The sequence below is a fragment of the Solenopsis invicta genome, chromosome 5 (assembly GCF_016802725.1).
Source record: "Solenopsis invicta isolate M01_SB chromosome 5, UNIL_Sinv_3.0, whole genome shotgun sequence".
Classification (NCBI taxonomy): Eukaryota; Metazoa; Arthropoda; class Insecta; order Hymenoptera; family Formicidae; genus Solenopsis; species Solenopsis invicta.
In genome coordinates, this window is record NC_052668.1 from 10,767,977 (window position 1) to 10,790,000 (window position 22,024).

General features: G+C 33.7%; 1 protein-coding gene across 2 annotated transcripts in view; it reads right to left on the reverse strand.

Annotated features, from left to right (window-relative positions):
* Window positions 1-22,024, reverse strand: part of LOC105196952 (ATP-binding cassette sub-family G member 1) — a 49,294-nt gene that overhangs the window by 23,842 nt on the left and 3,428 nt on the right. The window contains exons 2-3 of one of the 2 annotated variants that reach the window (XM_026130768.2): window positions 19,543-19,656; window positions 8,062-8,192 (exon numbers count right to left, since the gene is read on the reverse strand). In XM_026130768.2, the coding sequence (XP_025986553.1) occupies window positions 8,062-8,192; window positions 19,543-19,601 (190 nt within the window). In that variant the 5' untranslated portion in view covers window positions 19,602-19,656. Of the gene's footprint in view, window positions 1-8,061; window positions 8,434-9,402; window positions 9,777-19,542; window positions 19,657-22,024 lie in introns of those variants that run through there. The other variant, XM_011163117.3, reaches the window with a different exon arrangement.

The window sequence follows — 22,024 nt, forward strand, 5'->3', positions numbered from 1 at the left end:
AAACGTTAGATTAAAAATTTTAAATGTAAGGTTGGGCATCTGGCAACAATTCCTTATCATTGCAGTTGTGAATTTTTATCGGCGTTATATATTTTTTTGTAATCGAAAATGTCGAAATTTGTGCCCAATAAGCGTCATTTGCGGGAAGTTTTGCTTTTTGCCTTCAATTCGAAAAAATCTGCGGCTGAGGCGCGTCGAATGATTGTAAAAACTTATGGTGAGGCTTCCATTAGTGAAAGAACGTGTCGAGAATGGTTCCAACGCTTCAAAAGTGGTGATTTCGGCGTAGAAGACAAGGAGCATCCCGGACAGGTGAAAAGGTTTGAAGACGCACAATTGGAAACATTACTGAATGAAGATTCATCTCAAACGCAACAGGAGCTTGCAGATTCATTGGGCGTGACTCAACAAGCTCAATTTTTTCACATCGTTTGAAAACCATGGGAATGATCCAAAAGCATGGACACTGGGTGCCATACGAATTAAAGCCGAGAGACGTCGAACAGCGTTTTTTCGCGTGCGAACAGATGCTCCAATGGCAAAAACGGAAGGGTTTTCTGCATCGTATTGTAACCGGCGATGAAAAGTGGATCCATTATGATAATCCAAAGCGAAAAAAATCGTGGGGCTACCGCGGCCATGCATCAACATCGACGGCCAAGCCAAACATCCATGGCTCGAAGCACATGCTGTGTATTTGGTGGGACCAGCTCGGCGTGATTTATTATGAGCTGTTGCAACCGGGTGAAACAATCACAGGAGCTCGCTACCGAACACAACTAATGCGTTTGAGCCGAGCATTGCAGGAAAAACGGCCACAATACGAGCAAAGAAACAAAAAAGTGATGTTGCTGCACGACAACGCTCAGCCACATGTTGCTCAGGTCGTTAAAACCTATCTGGAAACATTGAAAAGGGACGTCTTACCTCATCCGCCGTATCTCGTGACATCGCCCCTTCAGATTACCACTTGTTCCGATCAATGGCGCATGGCCTTGCTGAGCAGCACTTCTATTATTACGAAGAGGCCAAAAACTGGGTCGATTCGTGGATCGCCGCAAAAGACGAGCAGTTTTTTCGACGCGGGATTCGTATGCTGCCCGAAAGGTGGGAGAAAGTAGTGGCCAGCGATGGACAATACTTTCAAGAATAAGTATGTAACCATTTTTCAACAATCAATCCTCAAATTTTGACAAAAAACGACGGTTTTCAATTTGTACTCCTAATATGAATATTAATTTCTAATTTAACTCAAGTTATTTACTTTTAACTAGTTAGTTTTTTTATTCCTGTGACTTTTAACACAATTAAATTAATTTTATAAATCATTACCTTTAACTTAATTTAATTTTTAAAAAATGTATTGAGTTACCTAACCCTGCCCAGAGGTCATTATATTTTCTCTGAAGATGTTACAAAACATGTATTCGAAAAGTATAACAAAGTGCAACATGGGTTTTCGAGTGCTGCATATATCTATTTAAGATATCAATTTATCAGCGATACACGTGAAGTAAAAGATTCGTTCGAATTTATCAAGTATGTATATATGAATATAAATAAGTTTACTTATGGTAAGCGATTTGTTTATTCCAGAAACATGTGACTTTCATTTCTTTGTGGATATACGTTTTTGTTTTTCCCTTATGGTCATGTTTTTTTATAACAATAAAACTAGAAACATGGCAAACGCGAAATACATGAAATACTACTTGTTATTAAATATCAATTGATCGTAATAATAGTCTTTATTGATAATTTCCGATACGATGCTCTAAAAGATAAGATCATCAAGATAGGTGCGTTATTGGAATCACGAATGCATACCTACACCCACGTATCCCACGATAAGAATTATCTAATACATTAAAGTATCACTCGGTATCTCTATTTGAACGACAACCATTATTGTTTGTAATTTACGATTTTTTAATCCCCAGCAAATAATCTTTTGATAATGTTATGCATTAAACGAATGCATTTCTTGATCGTCTATGCCGGGTTACGAAAGCATTCGAAGAACCAGTCATTGAAATGTTCGTCGATCGTAGTCCACCACTGGAAAAGGAAAAAATAAAGAATGTGACGCACCATCGTGTCCGGCATTTAATTGCTGTCCAGCCTTGGCAGGAAGATGAGTATTATTACGAGAATGTCTCCGCAAAACAACATTATTAAAATACTATAGAAAACAGAATAGTGCTACGATCAGCAGACGTGAACGGCTGTATTAGGTTTTAAACGGTGTCGTTGAAGGCCGCCGGAACCTGATTTTTAGTTTCTTCGAGAAATTGACGTGATGAGATATCGGCGCATTGCAAAAAATATTTTGACTTTCACATTCGACAATACGATACAACGTTATCGTTATCGCGTATCTTCGCTATCTGCTAATACGTAATTGTACATCAGATACTTTAGAAATAATAATTCTATGAACGCTCCTCTTTTTGCAACGTAAAATATAAAAGAGAAAGGAACAACCAATTTACGAGCAAATTAATTGATTTTGTAAATTACATAAATATTGAAGAATTATTTTTCTACAATATGTTACACAAAACTTCAACTATACTTACAATTAGTCTTCATCAGTTTTACATGAACTATTCGGGCAATACAAAAACTATTTTAACCCGCATAAATGACTTTTATTGGTTTTTGTTCTTTAATGTACTGCCTTGACTTAACAGAATTCTCGTCTCCGAATGAAGAATGGGAAATTTTTATCTTGGACCGGGTTCTTTAATGCTAACTTTTGCCGACCCGGGCTAAAGCTAAGTATTGTCACATGTGCTCTTGCATGTTAATATGTACGATGTTTGTCGCTCAAAACTGTTATTCAATTATACGCGAGTTAAAATAGTTGTTGCATTGCCAAAATAGTTCACGTAAAACTGATGAAGACTAAATCATTAATATTTAAGTAATTCACAAGATCAATTAATTTGCTCGTAAATTGTTGTTTTCTTTATGTATAATATATTTTGCAGGTACTTTAGACTTCATTCGATCTCCTTGGACAATCAAATAGCAAATAGCTGATTATCAAGCCAGTATCTGAAGTGTCCAAAGTAAAATGATGATCCATGGATATTACCGGTAAAACGAAGTTTTATCGTTGCAAGTGAAGCAATTCACTTCACGCTCGCGAGAGCCACGATAAGACGAAACAAAAACTCTTCAACGATGTTTATTGTTCGATATTATTATTGTACGTTTATCTGTTGATTCTACACGCATGTCGATTCAAGCGCACGTTTTGAGCAAAGCTAGAGAGTAATGTATTCCATTCTTTGAAAAAAATTCCCTAAACCGTTTTCTAAAATTTTTCTTAAAATATTTGTTACAAATGCATTTGAGATACATAATTAAATACACGCATAAAGTTAAACCAAGATTCGTGTATTTTTTGCGGGCACGAGAATTACACGCCGACGTACCTTGATCATCTTCAAGATATCATGCCATAGTCGGCCTTCTTACAAAATTGCGGTCAATAGTCCTAAGAAGCAAGCATCGAATTACTTCTCTTATTACGGATTCTTTAACTAAAACTCAGAGAAACATGCATTTGACTCACATTACGTACAAGTCAGAATGTGCCGACGCGAATAGAGAAAAGGGTGAAGGTAATTGTCTAACGCGATTGCCCAATCACCTAATTTCACTATAACGAAATTTCAGTAATTTCAACGAGCAACAGTGATCGATCGATTCCAATCCCCGATTAATTTCTACGTGACAGCGTATAGATTCGTTGCGGAAGTATTTGCATGCGAGCTATAAGGAGAAAAAAAGAGAGACGAGACAAATGCGTCACGTTTCTATCCTATAAATAATCGGAATATACGACGTAATCTATGACGCGTATAGCCATCATAAAATATGCTGTGGAAACGTCGCGAATATAATTTGACCGCGATACAAAGGGCATTACGGAAAATAGAATGTCTATAATGTACGATACGACTTCCTAGTGTTGTTACTAGATTATCGATTTGGTGCACAGGTACATACAATGGTGCATTGATACTGGGCACAATAAGTGGTATTTTCTAGCTCGCGTCCGTGATCACGTAACGTCGATCATGCTGGATGGTTTCCTCGATAAGGGACAGTTGTCGAATGCGCATCACTTAAATTAGTTTTTGTTTATATTTCTCTTTTTTTATTTTTATTGTTATTTTTGTTTATGTAATTAATTTTCTGCTCCCCGTTCTCAATGTTCTTTAGTTTTTCTTTTATTTTCGTTTTTATCTTTTATTTCTATTTCTTTCTGTTTCTGTAATTTATTGTAATCGTCTCTTTTTTCTTCATGTTTGTATGTTGTTAGAAAGCTTATCCTAGACCAGTAACAAACGCACTCAATTATATGTTCAATCCATCAATCAATTAAACATTTTGTATACTAATTTGTACGTAAATAAACATTGAAAATTGCAGCTTCTTGTTTTAGGTACCTATTAATATACGTGTTGTGTTTAACCTTTCACCATTAACAAATTAATTTATTATAAGTCTTTTCGTAATATGCTACAAAAAGCACAATTTAAACAACCGGACACTTATGAATTTTCTAAATTGTATCGCCTTTGAAAGTATCTGTAAGAAATCGTTAACTAATACTCATTTTATTAATAAATTTATTACGAAGAAGAGAATCAAATATTTAATAATTAATAAATAAGATGAAGAGGTAAGAGCGTCGAAATAAAACTGATGATTAATTTATTTTTGCACACAATTAACATATTTTTATTCTTATTAATTTATTAATGAGACAATGCTTTGACGATTTGATAATAATTTAGATGACTGGTGCGCATTAAAATATGCTCTCCTCTAATTTAAATTTTTATCCTGGATGAAGTGTTATCTTTTTTATAATAAATTCTTTACAATTTTTTAGGGATAGAGAAGGGGGGTGTTATAAGTGCTTCCTAGCAATATCGTTAAATTTAATTCTCGTCAAATTAATTTGTAATATTATGTACTTCACTTTCATGCAATGACTGTATTTTCAAGTCCGACGAATATGCGGCACTTACATTATTCAGCACTTACATCCATTGCGACAGAGACCTTCCCATCTTTATATTTACATTCTTTATATATTTAAAGTACGGGAAAATCAGTCATGAATCTCTCTTTTGTGCGTCGGCGCCGGTGCACAAAAGAGAGACTCGTATCATTTTTCGGCATCGCTGAACCGCGATATCGTTCGCCGATGACAAGAACACGCGGGCGCTCGCTGCACATTATTGCGCCGAGTCGCATTTCTTCGAACACACATCTCTTCGATATGTTTGGCACGCGAGCGGTGTACTTTCACTTGGTGGTCAATGTCATCGGAAACCAGTTTGCAATCATTTATTGCACCTCATTTTCTGTATACGGAAAGATGGAGGAGAGAAGAAAGGAATCTCGAACTTGTTTTGGAGGTCCATTTTCATGGTCGTGCAAATGACTCGCAAGATATTCACGCTCGGCTGTTCCCAAAAAATGGAATTACTGGCGATCACATCAAACATTCAACAATGAGATATTATAAAAAGTCATATCGGATAATTAATCAACGCCAGACACATAGTTATACGATAAATAAGGTTATTTGTGATATAAATTAAATGATTCATCATTACTGCGTAACACAAACAGCACATTGTTATTTGAGAGAAAAATTATTCGACAATATATTTTGCTTTTCTATAATTCGAAGAAAAAATTATACATGTAACTAATTTAATTATAAAAACCAAGATTATATGTATGTATGTATGTACATATGATCATGACTATGGGACGTTTCACGTCAAGTGGAACAAGCGTCTGGACAAAATTCATGAAGTCAAAATAAGACGTTCGAGGGCTTAAAATTTTCGTTTTTATGTGTAGTTTAAGAAAAAACGTGATCTTTCGAAAAATTTAAAACGGCCGTTCCAATATAGCGTTTGGAGTAGATGAAAAACTTATTGAAAACATTTAATTCCTGAATCAGATAGTCCACAGTTCATTCGATTTCTATGAAAATCGATATGGGAATTTTTCGACTCACTCATAAACAATAATCAAATTTTCAAAAATCGAAATGACAGATTCAATATGAATTTTGCTGAAATGTTTGTCCCACTTGACGTGGAACGTCCCATATACATATACATGTGATAACCAATATTTATCTTGGGAGAAATAGGGAAACAGAAAAAAATCGAAATTAAACTAAAAAAAAAGAAAAAAATTGGAAACAAATAAATAGAAATTGATAATTTAAAAGATATATCAAAAGAATAATCGTAGAAATAATCCCATTATTTTTACGTGCGTATCGTAAAAAATAATAAAAGTATGATTTACATTGTTTGAGAAGATAAACTGCCGTTTGCTATGTTCAATAAATTGCCGCTTATTATTAGCGACATTCAAATTGTTATAAATAAAGCTTAAATCCGTATTTTTATTAACAATGCCTCATTAAGAAATAATTATGCTATTCGGCTATGCGTTAAAATTTCTTGTATGATATTTCGTGAAAAATAGCAATTTAAACAAAATGTTAGTTATTTAATGGAATCTGAAATGTTATATTTACAATTTTTATTGTTAATTTATATTGTTAAATTGTAATTTCTACATTTTAAATTCTATCAAATAATAAGTAAAAATTTTTATTTCATATTTTAACTTTGCTAATTTTTTAAAATAGAAATAAAATACCAAAATAAAATAATTAAATTTAAACACATTTATATGCAACCATGTTCTAAAATAACTTGTAACAGGTTGAGTTATATTTACTGATCTACGCCTGCGGTCGTAAGTTTCAGCGTATCGTACTAAAAAATATAGAATCGTCATAGATTTCACGTACGCAATTAATTAAATTATCACGTGGAAGTAAATAATATATGCTACGTGGTATTAGCGGAAAACGTGAATAGGTCTGAGTGTTCAATAAGAAGCAATCCATAAGTTACACATATTTATTAAGCAACTATGATAATTATATAGTAAGAGTTCAGAGTGCTTTCAAGTACTTAGAAAAAACTCAGCGTGATAAAGTCGAATAGTGTAACGCGTAGAATACAGCTCAAGGGCGCGGTACGTTCACATGCCGTGTGATTCACGAAACAACATTTCTTCAGTTTCATGATTTTTTGTGTGACGCTACGTAATTTCCAACGTAATAATGTACTATCTGACTAACGTTTAATCGGTTAGATGTTAATGTTACATTACACTCTATAACCACGCCTCCATTGGCCAAGTTATATCGTACGAATTTTTTCATTAAGAGTTCATAGCATCGACTTGCCTCAAAGCTTATCCAATGATTGCCAAACTAAAGTACGCGCTGGCCGCGCATGTAACCGAATTACGAAAGTATCAGCTCGAAATATTTAGATAAAAAACAGTCGTGAAACCGCAACGATTACGGAACATACGACAGTCAATTAAATTTTTTACACAACTCGGCGATATCTACCAAGTGAGAAATCGAATCAAATGCTTCACGCGTATGTAGAACGCTATTAGTAGCTGTAAATCTACATTAATTTATAGGCATTTTTAACGAGATTAATCAACACATGCCGACGAAGAATCGATAAAGAGTCATTCTTGATCCTTAGAATACAAAAAATGCATGATGATAATGTCGGAAGAATATCGCTTATTAAAAAAATAGTATAACTATTTGCAACGTAAAGCTTAAACTCCAAAGTTCGCCATACTTTGCCGAAAATAGATATGATAACACTAGGAGACGCCCCTTGTTGCGCGTTAGATCACGAAGCACGCAAACATATCGAAATCCGTTCAATGTACGAAACAACATAATGAGATGTTACAGCAATCTGAGTAAAAGAAAACGATATCAATGCAATTTTTTTGTGCTTTTCAACACTGAACTCTCTTTTGCAATGAATGTATAACCTAATGTTAGTCCACTTGCCTCAGTCAAAAGAGAAAACGCGTCAGTCTGAATTGCAAAGGTTGCAATTGCGATATTCAATCGTGGATTAAGATATCAACAATAAATAAAAACAAAAGGGTACTTACTATTTTTGCGACCTTCTCGGACCTTATACATAAGGTCGGTGAATGCCAAATCGACCGGCGGCCTCTTCGGCAGATGCGTGATCGTCTTCGGCTGCGCCGCCACGATCTGCAATCGCACCGCCGAGCCCTTCCTGGGTTGCAACAAAATTTCATTGGAATCTTCCGCCGTCGAGCAATTTCCCTCATGCTTCATTTTTCAACGAGATCTGTGTGCGCGTGTGTTCTTCGCACTTCTGTCCCTTTCTCTCGATCGATTCTATCAGTAGTGTCGCGCGCGTTTTCCCTCGCAGCGTTTCGAAAATCGATGAATCAAACCTCGCAAAGGTATAACACGCAAGAAAATTCCGTAACCGATGGTTTATTTTTCACAACCTGCAATATTGTACGTCCACATGATGCAATGCACTTCGCAAACCAACATGTTAAGGATAGCGTTTCATTTGGAGAGGAAAAAGAAAATTATATCCGCAGCGCGTACTATACGTGTGGTGTTTCCGGATTATAAAGTACGATTTGATAGCAAACATATTCGCTGACGTTGCGAAATTAGTCACGTGGAACTCATTTAAATTTACAAATTTAAAAAAAAAATTGAGTTTTTTTTATTTAACTTTGTGATTTTAAATTCTGTTTTAAGGTGAGTTAATGGCATTCACGAAAGATTATGAAAGATGTTAAAGATGGAAGCAAATAGGACGACGGAAACTATTACATGTATACAATACATTATTTCGTTATTTTTCAGACATGAGAATTAAGTGATTTCCATTTGGATATTTAAGCCAACACAAGCATCATTCTATCTTTTTTGATATTCAATGAGTAACAAACATAGAATGACATTGTGTTGTCAACTTGTCATTATGGAAAAGACTCAATGGCTATAATATTAGCACTGGCTATCATTGCAACATAATTATAAAAGATAAGAAACATGATTAATTATGGTGGTTAATTACACAACGCGATTTCGATCAATTATTAAAGATTTATGTTTATTTTCACAAACTAGATTAACTTCGATCTCGGTTTAATTTATTCCTCATCCTTTTCTAATTCTAAAATTTAGAAAAAGATAAAAGGTAAGATCTGAGATCAAAGCTAATCTACACTGATGGAAATGGATGTTATTCTATCAACTTGCTTGAATTACCAGGATATTTACGTAAAAACAATTTACTTTCTTAACAAATATATATACTGTGGAATTTCGATCGCATGCAAAAAGATCATTTGTCACTCCAGCAAATATAACAATGAAAACAACAGAATTCAACGCGACTCCAATTCCTTCGCGGAAAGGAGAGAAGAGGAGAATAATTTTAATGCACTGATTCTTACATCGCCCTTCTTTTTTTTATTTCCTTTTCTTTGTCGTCACTGGAGAAACCTCTCCGCCGACACTGAAGCTAGGCTTATAGCGTAACGAGGCGCATCTCCAGTGAATAATCCAAAACTATCACGAGGATAACGTGTGATACGAAGGCTGTTGGACGCGCGACGCACTCGATCCGCACGGCTACACGTGTCGCGGCGCACTCCGGAGCGTACGCGACGCGCACCGCGGCTCTTAGGATCCCACCGGATGCGCCTCGATAACAATGCCCGCGGCAGGAATGATCCGGTGGGGAAACGGCGTGAGAGAAGCGGTGCTTCGTGCCTTCGTTGCACCTTGACTCTTACACGATGCACTCGCCGCAACGACTCGAGACCAACTGAGTTAAAAAGTCTGCGACCCGACACGGCCCTCGTTTGATGACTGCTATTACGCCTGCTTCCCTTTTGTCTCGCCCCCCTGGCCCTCGTTCCCTTTTTTTTCATTCCGTGCGGCCAAAGAAGAAGGCATTCACGGTTGCACATGGGAACAACGCTATCGACAGATCAAAGTCTGCGCAGAAGGCGATGACTAACGTAGTGTTGGTTACATCCGCGTTGAAGAAGAAGTTAGTTATGATATTATCACGATTTTTTTTTCGTAATTTATCGCTAGAAAATTAGAAAACTATACGTATGTAGGCGGATGTAATTTTTAATAGCTGTTGAAAATTGAACGAAATTTGATTGCGTTTTAACGCAATCGCCTTCTTCAGATAGAGAACTCCGATAGCGTCTACGTTTCACAGATCCGATGAGATTTGTACGAGATAATAATAAAACGAAATTAAATATAGTAATTACCTTAATAATTCATCATCATTGTAGAACTGGAATACAATACAACGCGCTCTTAATGAGTAAGCGAATCGCGTTTTGAATTGTCACAGCGTGTAGACATAACGTAAATAGCTTCAGAGAGAGAAAGAGAGATCCCTCTGGCTCATCGCGACGGCTCACAGGAGAAGAGACAAAGGAAACGGAGATTCTTAACTCCAAGTCTATCTTAAATTAGACACAAACAAATCCCGAAGTATACACTAGAGTATAAATTGAAGCGTTTAAGACGTGAACACATTAGTCAAGGATATCCCAGTTAGTCAACATAACGTATGAAAGTTGTTCTGGGCTCGAAGTTTTCTGCTTGTACACGTTTAAGATATAGGGCGAGTTTTTTTTTTCATTCATCGATTGATCAATTGCGCATGATGCGCGAATGCAACTTTGTTCTGTGAAAGCTGTATTTCCGCATAATGCAATTGATCAATCGATGAATTAAAATAGCTCGCTCATATATTGCACGCTCAGCAATAACGCGAATGCCAACGATGACCCTTGTCGATTTCAACATTTGCGATCGGGCATCTAAAAGTTCTCAAATATATCGATTAATAATGCATCACGCGAAGCATCGCTGCTGAAATGACTGTATTCACGTGCATCGATGTTTCGTCAACGTGCTTATCGCTAAAAGCGGTTAATTAATATCGCCCGATAAGAGTGATGCGCGCGCATAATATTATGGAATAACGTGAACGACGTTGCAATTATAAGTGCACGGTTTGGGAATTCCTTTTTCGATGAATTACACACCGTCGCCTGAACTTTAGGCTTTTCTGGAATATTAACGAGCTGAGTCATCACAGATAATGTATCGTAGTGTAAGTGCGATCGACAGATGCGACAAGTGATAGAGCTGCTCACCACAATAATTCGTAATTTTGACGAGACGACATTTTGGAAGAAAATTTTCCATACCTACGTACGGAATTAGCACGTCATACGCTCATTCATAATGCAAAAGAGATGTAGAGCGGCCATTTTGCAGCACCGTTAAAGGCCTATCATTAATCGAGTGACGTAAGTGCGCAATATTATAATTTAATAGGACACTAATGATCGCGATGCGCATGGATTAACAATTATTACGCTGCGATCGATGTTCTCTATTCTCCAATGCCTTTTAAATTATTATTACAATTGTTGTTGAAACTTTTGCCTATTTAGTGCACAATAATGTTAATAATTGTAAAAAGAAATTCTTTCTATAATCACTTCTTGACATCTCTTATTAAGCTCTGCGCAATAGAGGAATATTAGATATTAGGAATAGAAATTAAAATTTCAGACTCAGTTTTCTTAATAAATATTAAACGTAACGGATGCGAGTAAGACGTAAGACATAAAAATGTTGTGCAAGATATAACTTAATTTATTATTTATTTACAATGTTCATTGAAAAAATTGATTGTAAAATTTTAATTCCTATTCTTAATATTTAATCTTTAACTGGGTTACATCCGGGCTATTTACATAGATACTTGGCATTCATAAACCGGGAAGGTTAGGGAAGTCGGGAAATACAGGGTGTTCAAAAAGTCCCGGACCGGCGAAATATCTCAAAAACTAAACATTTTAGAAAAAAATGTTTCAGATAAAAGTTATAGGGTTTCGAAAGATCTATTTACTGATTTTATCAGTTTGACCTTGGATGGCGTCGCCAAGGTCAGATCGAAATCACATTAACTTTTTTAAATGGAACTGCCTACTTTTTATTGCATATTCTTGTAGCTTATTTCAAGATCTTTCCAAAACACTATAAACAAATGTATTTTCGTTAAGTATTTTTCGAGTTGTGAAGCTTGAAAGTTACAGTACATTACAGCTTTCAAGCCTCACAACTCGGAAAATACTCAACGAAAATAAATTTTCTTGTAGTGTTTTGGAAAGGTCTCGAAATCGATTACAAGAAAATGCAATAAAAAATATGCAGGGTGTTCAAAAAGTCCCGGACCGGTTGAATGTCCCGGACTTTTTGAACACCCTGTATATCAATCAATATCCCTACTACCGATTCCTTATGATAGCAGTCTTCCAGAGTCGATTGGGAATTTTACACAATTGCGTTTTTTTTTCAAGTTACGGAGGCACCGCACTCAATATATCACAAACGTTCGCTATCATCAATAAAAAAAAAATTAGATTTATTGTTAACAAGCAAAAATAAGTTGATTAATAGCATTTTGTATAATTTTAGACTTTATTTTTATACTCTGACCAACGAGATACTGAATCGTCTCTACGTATGCCGCGCATAGGAGATGACAGAGCGGGCGAGTGAGGAAAAATTAGGAAAAATGTTCGTTTTAAATAAATAATAATAAAGTGTCTTTTATTGTATTTTAGGTTTTTTAAGTTTTATAATCAAAAACAAATATTTTTTTCTATCAATTTATTTTTTTCTTACCCTGAAAACCCATTTAACTTCACCGTGCAAAATAAATATACTTTTTGAACATCGAAGTAATAATTATTTTTTTCTTAAAATGCGTTCAATTACTTTTTAAAATTCATTGGAGAAATCTCTCGAATAATTTTTCTCTCGAAATTACGATTAACACTACGATTAAATTTAAAAAAAAAAAGAAAAATACTTTTGGCGAGTTCGTTTCCTTCTCTCCTGAATATTTCGAATATATTCAATTTCCCGATTTTTACACCTATTCATTCATCTTCTTGATCTTCTGGCGTAACGATTAAAAACAACATTGTTTGAATTCTATGCATTACAACGGAGGTATACGCAAATAAAAATAGTCGGGTAAAGTACATCCATGTATGGCGAAATATCGAATCGATATTTACCGATATAGTGTGTCAGTTGAGGATTAATAATCCTTCATTGTGCGCAGGTCTTACGCTAAACAAAAGTCAATCACACAATTCGAAAGTAGACTCGTTTGACGTAAATTGAAACCTTTGAGTACTCCTCATGAATAAGCGATCACCGGAAGCCTGAACGGTCAAGAATTGGTCACGAATCGAACGAGATTCGATAGCGAACTTCTGCTTTACGTCACAGACATGCTTATCCATTCATTAAATGCAACTTGTATTTTTTGCACGTTTGCCCGAGTACAATGTGCCTGAGGGCGTATTACTTTGAATCAAAGTTCCTGCTTGCGCATGTGTTCTATCTGTTTTATAATTGCAATCGTGCGGAACGTAAAAAATAATAACGAAGAAAAAATGTTAAAATCGGCAAATACGCATCTATTTCAAATTTTAGAACATGAATTCGAACATCGTATTGTATATTTAAATACCGTAAAAAATTACGAAAAAGACAATTTTGTATTTTTTTTTTTTTTTTAATTCTATCCTTAGTGTCACTATTAAAAAATAAATTAAGAGAATGCAAAAATGAACGGAATCAAAACGGAATCAACAAAATACACTACAAAATATTGCGTTTATTCTTAAATAACAAAAAAAAACAAATAAAAAATAATACCGGAAACTTCTTTCAATCACAATGCTAAAGCATTTTTTATCGCACTTGATTATCGATAAAGGTCATCAAATCTTTTGATAAAGTGCGATTTGATCGAGCATAAAATGCGCATCCATTTACATATCATTTCACAGTCTTTCATCAAAAGATAGATACTGTCAGGCAATTCGATGATGCGCGTCCAACTGTCGAGCGTTTATTCCTGTTTAACATTGTTGCACGCGCGCGTGTAATACAAAGCGATTCAAATGCGTCATATAGTGCGACACGAGTCACATTTATTATTTTTGTTTTCGTTGAAATTACTTGAAATGTTTACAAATTGAAACGAGTAAAAAATTTCCGACGAAATGATATATCGTCGACCGCGTACAATTCCGTCATGCCTTCATTGCTCTCTCACGTTTACGTAACTAATAATAACTCATCACGCAATGAGAATTATATGAGATAATTTCTTCCTCGTCTTGTCGCAAATCTCCCAGTCACACGAAGTGCAATCGATTTTCGATCCGCGCAAACACGAGTTCTTCATTTCATGATGCAAGAAACTCAAGAGAATAAAGAGACTAAGTTTTCAGTTTTGATCTTTGGTTTTCGATAAATTTACAAGTGTGCAATAATAGTGGAAATGCTGAGTGCGCTGTCGCGAACGTGACTGTTTTGCCGATGGTTATCTTTTTTTGCTAGAGACCTCACTAGACTAGAATTACACGCGGAAAGTACACGAAGAATTACAAAATTCACGAAGATAAATTAAATAATTAGAATTAGAAGAATAGACAAAGTGTAATTTTCTTTACGTTTCCTGTAAAGCCGCATAATAAGAGCATAATAAGAGTTGTGTTAGTTAAGTTATTAGATTGCGCAATAATTTCAAAAGAAGACCGAGAACTATAATTTTATTGTATAAATTGCTCTTACAATTACTAATCAATGTAATTTTTATCACAATTATGTATAATTAAATACATTAACGTGCGCAGAGTAATTTTATAAAAACAATTTTATTTTAATATTTCTTTTTTTATTGATTAATCATTATTATTTATAGTAATTAAGAATAATTTTGTGTCGTTTTTTCTCCTGCGCTTTAGGAGTAGTAATCTTATTCTAATCTTTAAATCTTAAAATGCTTCTTAATATATAAGAAAGACAGTACTTTAGCAAATTAGCTTATGTAGCAGTAATTAAAAACGTTTCGCTTGACATAAACATTTTTTTATGTCATTACGAGATGCAATCCGTGTAATTATATCACTTAATTACAGGATTAAGAAAAGCCTTGGTCTGATAAAATATTCTAAGACGAAACGATGAAGAGATAAATAAGATGAGTTGCTGCTGGTTGCAATATGGAAATGATTAATACCTAATCGGCACAGAGAATTCAAACAGAATTCAGACTTATGTCATCAATTTAGAATTCATTTTCAGATGCAAAAAGAATTCTTTACAGAAAAAAAATTCTTTTTGCATCTCAATATAAACTCTAAATTGATGACATAAGTCTAAAATTCTTGTTGAATTTGTGTGTTGACTGGGTATATATATAATATATAGGGTTGTTTCAGAAAACGAAAGAAAATTTATGACACTTCTGTAAACGAAAGCAATAATTTGTTGAGCATTTATCAACAAACAGAAAGAAGTTTATGTTAACTTCATTAACTACTCCGAAAATTCGCTCCCGATTGTCAATATTTTTTTATGAGTTGATTTATCAAATGTAGCGGAAGAATTTCTCATTTTTATGTGGAAATACATGGTTCACAAAATCATAATGAAGTGAGTTAACATATTAGCGAAAAAAATGTATGGTTTAAATACGGTACAAATGAGTACATTTCCGTTAAATTAGTAATAATATTTTTGTAGAACAAATTTACGCCACAGCGGACTCTCGATGGAATCGTGATCCATGCACAAGCCGTCACGGCTGGAACGAACGTCATTTGCACAATAAGAAAGAGAAGCGCAAAGTCCGCTCGAACGAATCACCAATGAGCGTGATAACGGTGCGACAATCGCAAGGAAACGTCGCATAGAAATTTCACATTTACTCAATCACGGCTCTTTGTTCCCCGATATCGGCAATGACGATTAAGTTAATTAAAAGCTAATAATAACACTCTCCCTATACGGCGTATTTAATGTCACGGAATGGATTTTACTTTATTTCGACGAATAAATGTAGATAAGTCGTTCGGTGACCCGAAAAGATAGTCACGAAGTTTTTGTCACGAGAGAGAGAAAAAAAAGAGGCGGAATACTCATGACACAATTAATGAATGATAATTTTAATTTTTGTTTTTAATTATTAACTGTGTTTTCATAAATCACCTAAAGGTTAGGCGTGTTAATGCAGATACCAGTGAACTTTGATTTGGTTAGATAAACGTGCAAAATAAAAAATGAAAATCGCGATAATATAATTTGAAACAGAGATAAATATCATAAGATGAATGTGAGATTATTTACACGTGTCAAACACGTTTCTACAGTCCGAAATTATATAAACGAACGCTCATAAATTGCATGCTATGTAATGCATAAATATTCGCAAAAAAATTATCTTTAATGACTGATCAGCCGAGCTATACCTCATTAAGGAAATTTCCAGTATGTTTGCATTGATTTGGGCGCAAATTAATTTGCACGATAAAAAGAAATAAATGCTTGTCGTATTTTCTTCTGGAAAACGAAAAGTTTGTTAATATCAGCTGAAGAAGGTTCTAATGGCGCCGATGTTTTGGCGTTAATTGAGTTTGATATACGAGAATGCAGCCATAAAAAAATACGACAAAGAAAAACTTATTATTTAACCGAAATATAGAACGAGTCTTATGAAAATTTATATTCTCTCCGCGATTACGCAAGAGATTTCACATTAATCATCAAATTTCTAGAAAGAAAACTAATGAATATTGAGTTAATGTAAATTTTATTTCAATTCGTCTGGTTAAGAAGAAAATGATTTTAGAGAAAAACTGCAGACGCGATATTGTGTCTATTATGTAAGCACAACGTTTAATTTGATCGTACAACAAATATCTGCTTTACTTCTCTCTAATTGTAAGTTTCTTCCAAGCAACGAAATGAATTCCGAGTCGTTGCACAATAATCAGCACGCGTAGAAACCATAATGATATCTCTTGATATCCGTCCGAAGATCAATGCGCTACGTTTGAGATAATACGAAGGAACAAAGTATCGAATAGGTGCAAAGTCCTTCATCGTATATAGTATAACGATATGTAATCAATTACGATGTTTTAAACATCCCTCGCTGTTCGATGACATACACTCATTGAATTTTTCAAGATTAGAATATATACAATAACACACAATCATCAGATAATTTTTGCTCACAGATACGAATGGTATATGGCAATAAATTTCGTAATATGTTTTTAGCAACGTTCAAGTTCAAGAAAAGATATTAAGGCTCCTGAGTACTCGCCGCGGCCATATTGAAGTCGTGACGTCAGAAGCGAGAAATTGCGTGAAATGACACGTAATTTTGTCCGACATGCCATTTGTAAATAAAGCCAATTTGGATAAAACAAACTAAACAGATGACTTTAAAACACTTCTAAATATCGGTCACGACTATCCTTTTTCCGCCTAACAATCAGTAAATAGTTGTAAAAATCATGTAAAGTGAAGCAATTGAAACAGGAAAACACATGGGCACATAATTTTGTCCGACATGCCATTTCTAAATAATGCCAATTTGGATAAAACAGACTAATCAGATGGCTTTAAAACACTTCTAAATATCGGTCACGACTATCCTTTTTTCGCGTAGCAGTCAGTAAGTAGTCGTAAAAAGCACGTAAAGTGACGTCTATTCAGACAGGAAAACACACGGATAGCTATTAAAAGGAGTGAAAAATGTACTTTTATGTATAAAATTCAAAGAAACTTTACTCGCGGTCCATTTTTACGAATTTGGTAAATACGAGACAAGTCATGTTTTTACAATGAAACACATAATAACAAAATGACATGCACGATAACATTTCATCGTCAATCTGTCACGTTTCACGTGTATTAGTTCTAATTTTGTCCGCGACGAAATGTCGCTACCGTCAACGCGGAGTTCTCGGCTGAGGAGTCAGGAGCCTTAAGAAAATCGGCGAAGAACTCGGTTCAATTCTTGTTAATATTCACCAAGACATGGCGAAACTTCTTTTTGCCATTGACGCTCGTCTGCTGAAATGACATTGTATCTTTGTTTATCACCTTCTAGATTGCCATGAAAATTGATTGCAGAACGCGCGAAGTAGAACAAAATTATTCTAATACCGCAAAAAAAACATATCATAAATCTAGTTATATCTAATTATCTAATAATTATTTGCTAGAACATGTGCAATGATTCACCTAGCCGCCTAAGACAGCAGGTTGAAGGCCTAAATAAATTGCTAGCGGCAAAGTTCAAATTCCGAAGTATCTTCTTGAGAGTCCGTTGATTTAAGTTGATTATCAGAATATTGGTGATTATCGCTATTGATTGTATCGGGAAAAAAATCGTAGCTTATTGACCAAAGTTATTGGATTAAAGAAATTACAAAACTTTGTACAATAATAAGTGCATCAATGAGAATCGAGTTGCTTTAAATTTGAGATAAAATAGAATATATAATCGAAATGTATAAACCGATTAATTAATTAATGTAGCTATTAGGTTTTATTATTTATTATCGGCCAGTTTAACGAACACGCATTGTTTCAACGAATTAATTAATAATTTTGTTATATCTGAGTACGCACAATAGAAGCATAATAACTTCGTAAACTCTTATTAAAATTTTGCTTCTTTATTCTACAATAAATTGCGACGTTCTGAAAACGGTAGTTTCAAAGTACTCGAACAAGGTCGAATCGATGTTTTTTTTTAAACGTATTACGCATTACGCGATTACAATGTCAAAATGTCATAACTGCGAAAATACGGGTTAGTAAGAAGAATACGAAAACATTGTCAAACACATGGATGAACGAGAGTGATAACACTGATAACACTGAATTAAGTGCCAAACAATTACAAGAGTAATGATAAACAATTTCAGCGTTGCCCTATTTGCGCGACAGCATTCTGAACAAGTGCATTGCATTATCGTTGTGGACTACAGGTTTTAAAGATCTTTTTCGTAAAAGCGCCGTTATAAATTCCCTTATACATATCGTTCTACATAGTTAATCGCATTATTTTAACGTGATAATTTAAATCGTTGATATGAAGCTTGGGGGATACTTATATTTCTATTTCTTATTTAAGTGTAATTAATATTTCTTATAGACTGTACAGGGTGTCAGATTACACACCCGCACACTCCTTTTAAAATAAAGTAAATTTTCTCGAAAATCTCAAAAATATTTATAAATAATTGGATACGCTCTATTGAATGATATTTCCAATTTCTGAATGTGACCAGAAATAGAAAATTCAAACCGAATATTGGATTTTTTTAATATACTTCTTATTGCATATTCAGATTACACGAAAAAAAAAACAAAAAACTTTGAATCATTTTTTCTGGAAGTGTTTTTCATTAACCTTAAAATGATCTTAAATGTAAATACAAAAATACAAAAAAATAAACTTAAACTAAAAGGGCAATGGAGGTATTTTTAGAAAAAGGTGTTTAAGATAAATGTTTCTTTTTTTTTACGCGTAATCCGAATCTGCAGTAAAAATATGTCTTCATTGTAAAAGGAGTATCTAAGTGATCTGAGACACTCTGTTTATTCAGAAAGTTTTGAAGCAAAATATAAGAAAAATGTGTGCAATTTTAGGAACTCACCTGTTAATTCCATTACTGAGCAGACCATTCTGCATACTATTCTTTCCACCTTCCACCATGATCAAAGTTACGTTGTTCCACACACGTTCGACTTACAGTACGTACGTCACGCAACTGAAATTAGAAAAGAAAACATTAAGGATATAGAAAGCTGGAATATGTATCGACATTTGCCGATTCTTTTGACGTAAGAATATCTATCGTTGCTACAATCATGTAAAAAATTACTTATTCAACGCTGAGCACTTCCAAGAGAATAACTGATGCCAGAAAAAACGAATCTCGCAAGGTTAAAATTATTAATTATAATGTGACTCTAAATGATTAGAATAATTATATGTATACTTACGTGAGCACAAGATTAATAAGCAAATACGCTAATACAAATCATCTAAAGATAAAAAATGCTATAAGGGCTCGTTTTTTTGCTAACGCAAATTATAAGGAAAAAAAACATTCAATTTATAGGAAATTAATAGAGATTTTATTGAATTAAATGATCATTCAAAAGAGTAATACTAAATTTGACCCATTTCTTAGACCTCAAATTTTAAACTTTTTTTTATGCCAAATAGTATTATATAACATTAATCTCAAAGACATTTTAAAATGAGCATAAGCGTGGTTCTGGAGATATAAAGGGTTGAAAGTGATGGTTTCTCATAATATAGGGCGCCGTTTTTAGACTTCTTTTCTGTGGTTTGAATAAAAGTTACCATTTCCCATGTATTTTTGCACGCTGAACACGAATCTGGTAAACAAATTGCTTTAACACGTCAGATTTCTTAAAAAAGTGTCAAAAATGACTTGCGACTCAAATTCTGTTATTAAATAATGCGGTAGAAATTTTTTATATCAATGTTGAGTAGAGATAATTATGTGCAAATTTATATATTACTGAAGAAGGCTCTGTGTAGCACAAAACTAGTCCAATTAATTTTTTGATTAAAAGAATAAATTTTTATTCTTATGGTTATTTAATTCAATAAAATCTATTTATTTGCTCGTAAATTGACTAGTTTTTTCCTTATAGTTTGTATTAAATAATCTACTTCTTAAACTTTTGTTTCAACAATTATTCTTATTTTTAAAGAATCACGATAAAACATTACGTAAATAAAAAGTATTATGTTTTTATTCAACTGAAGAAATTATTTAGAAAGTTGCGGACTTAAAATTTACGAGAAAATGTAATTATGTAGTTATTAATTTGAATTATTAATTTACAGACAGTATATGTAGCAAATGGCACAGAAATTCAATTCCGCAGATATATAAATTAATCAACGTCCATAAAATGGATTTCTATTCTTAATTGCTTTCTCCTGTTTCTTTCATATCGCTCGCCATTTGCTAATAACAAAAATTGCTTTACCAAGGTTGATGTAACCGATAGGCGAAGTTCACGTTCAATACCGCAGACAGCGCCTTATAATATTGCGCGCACGTCGCACCAGCGATATTCGCGAACGATTGTTGATCGCACATAATTCAATCTTCATTTATGGATGATTACGATTACGGAGTTCATGGATATGGTATTATGTAATGAGAAACGAGAGTATAATAAATTATCTTAAACATTGTGCATCACATAACAATAATCATATGAATTTCATAATATTCTTTTTTGCCCTCCCCCCGCCCCCTCCTCCCTTTGTTGGCCCTCTGTAATCAAACTGATATTTCGCTGAAATTCACTTTGTTTTTTATATATTTTTTAACTTTAGCTTGTGGTGTGATGTACCCATTAGAATTTTTTACATTACTGTAATTTTTTTATAATATATATAATTTGAAGATTCGGATTAAGGTTAACAAAATTTTTATAGATCTCATAATAATTAGCCATACATATGATAAGGACATCTTGTTACGTTATTCTTAAAGTGAGAGTGCATAAAAGTTTATAATAGATACCTGGTACCTTCATATAATTATAACTCATAAATTTTTGTCGTTCTAAATACCTCTTAATTTTTTTATTAAATATATGTTTACTAAGTTCCAAATAGTATAAAAGTGCATGAAATTGTAGAATTAGAAAAAGTTATTTTAAAACTTACAATTTGTGATCAATCTAACTCGTTATTAAATAACAAAATTAAAACGGATAAAAAACGAGCATTAAACAAATGTTGAGCCCGATTACTCAATAAATATAAAAATTAAATTAAACATAATCAAAAGTAAATCTACCTAAGCAAAACGTGAGCTCACTTGCATATTTCTCATAATATTGTAATAGTCGTATAATTACGGTGACTATCCGTCTTTTATTTCAAAGGACAGTCCTTTGTTTCAAATAGCTGCCCTTTAGATTTATTCATTTCTTGAAAACTCAATTGTGTCCTTTTTTTAAATTGTATCCTTTATATTACAATTTTGTCTTATAAAATCACAGTCTTAGTTTGAACACAGTTTGTCTCAGAAAAAGAATAGTGAAGTTAATTCTGATATATTGAATTGCTATTGGCACTTT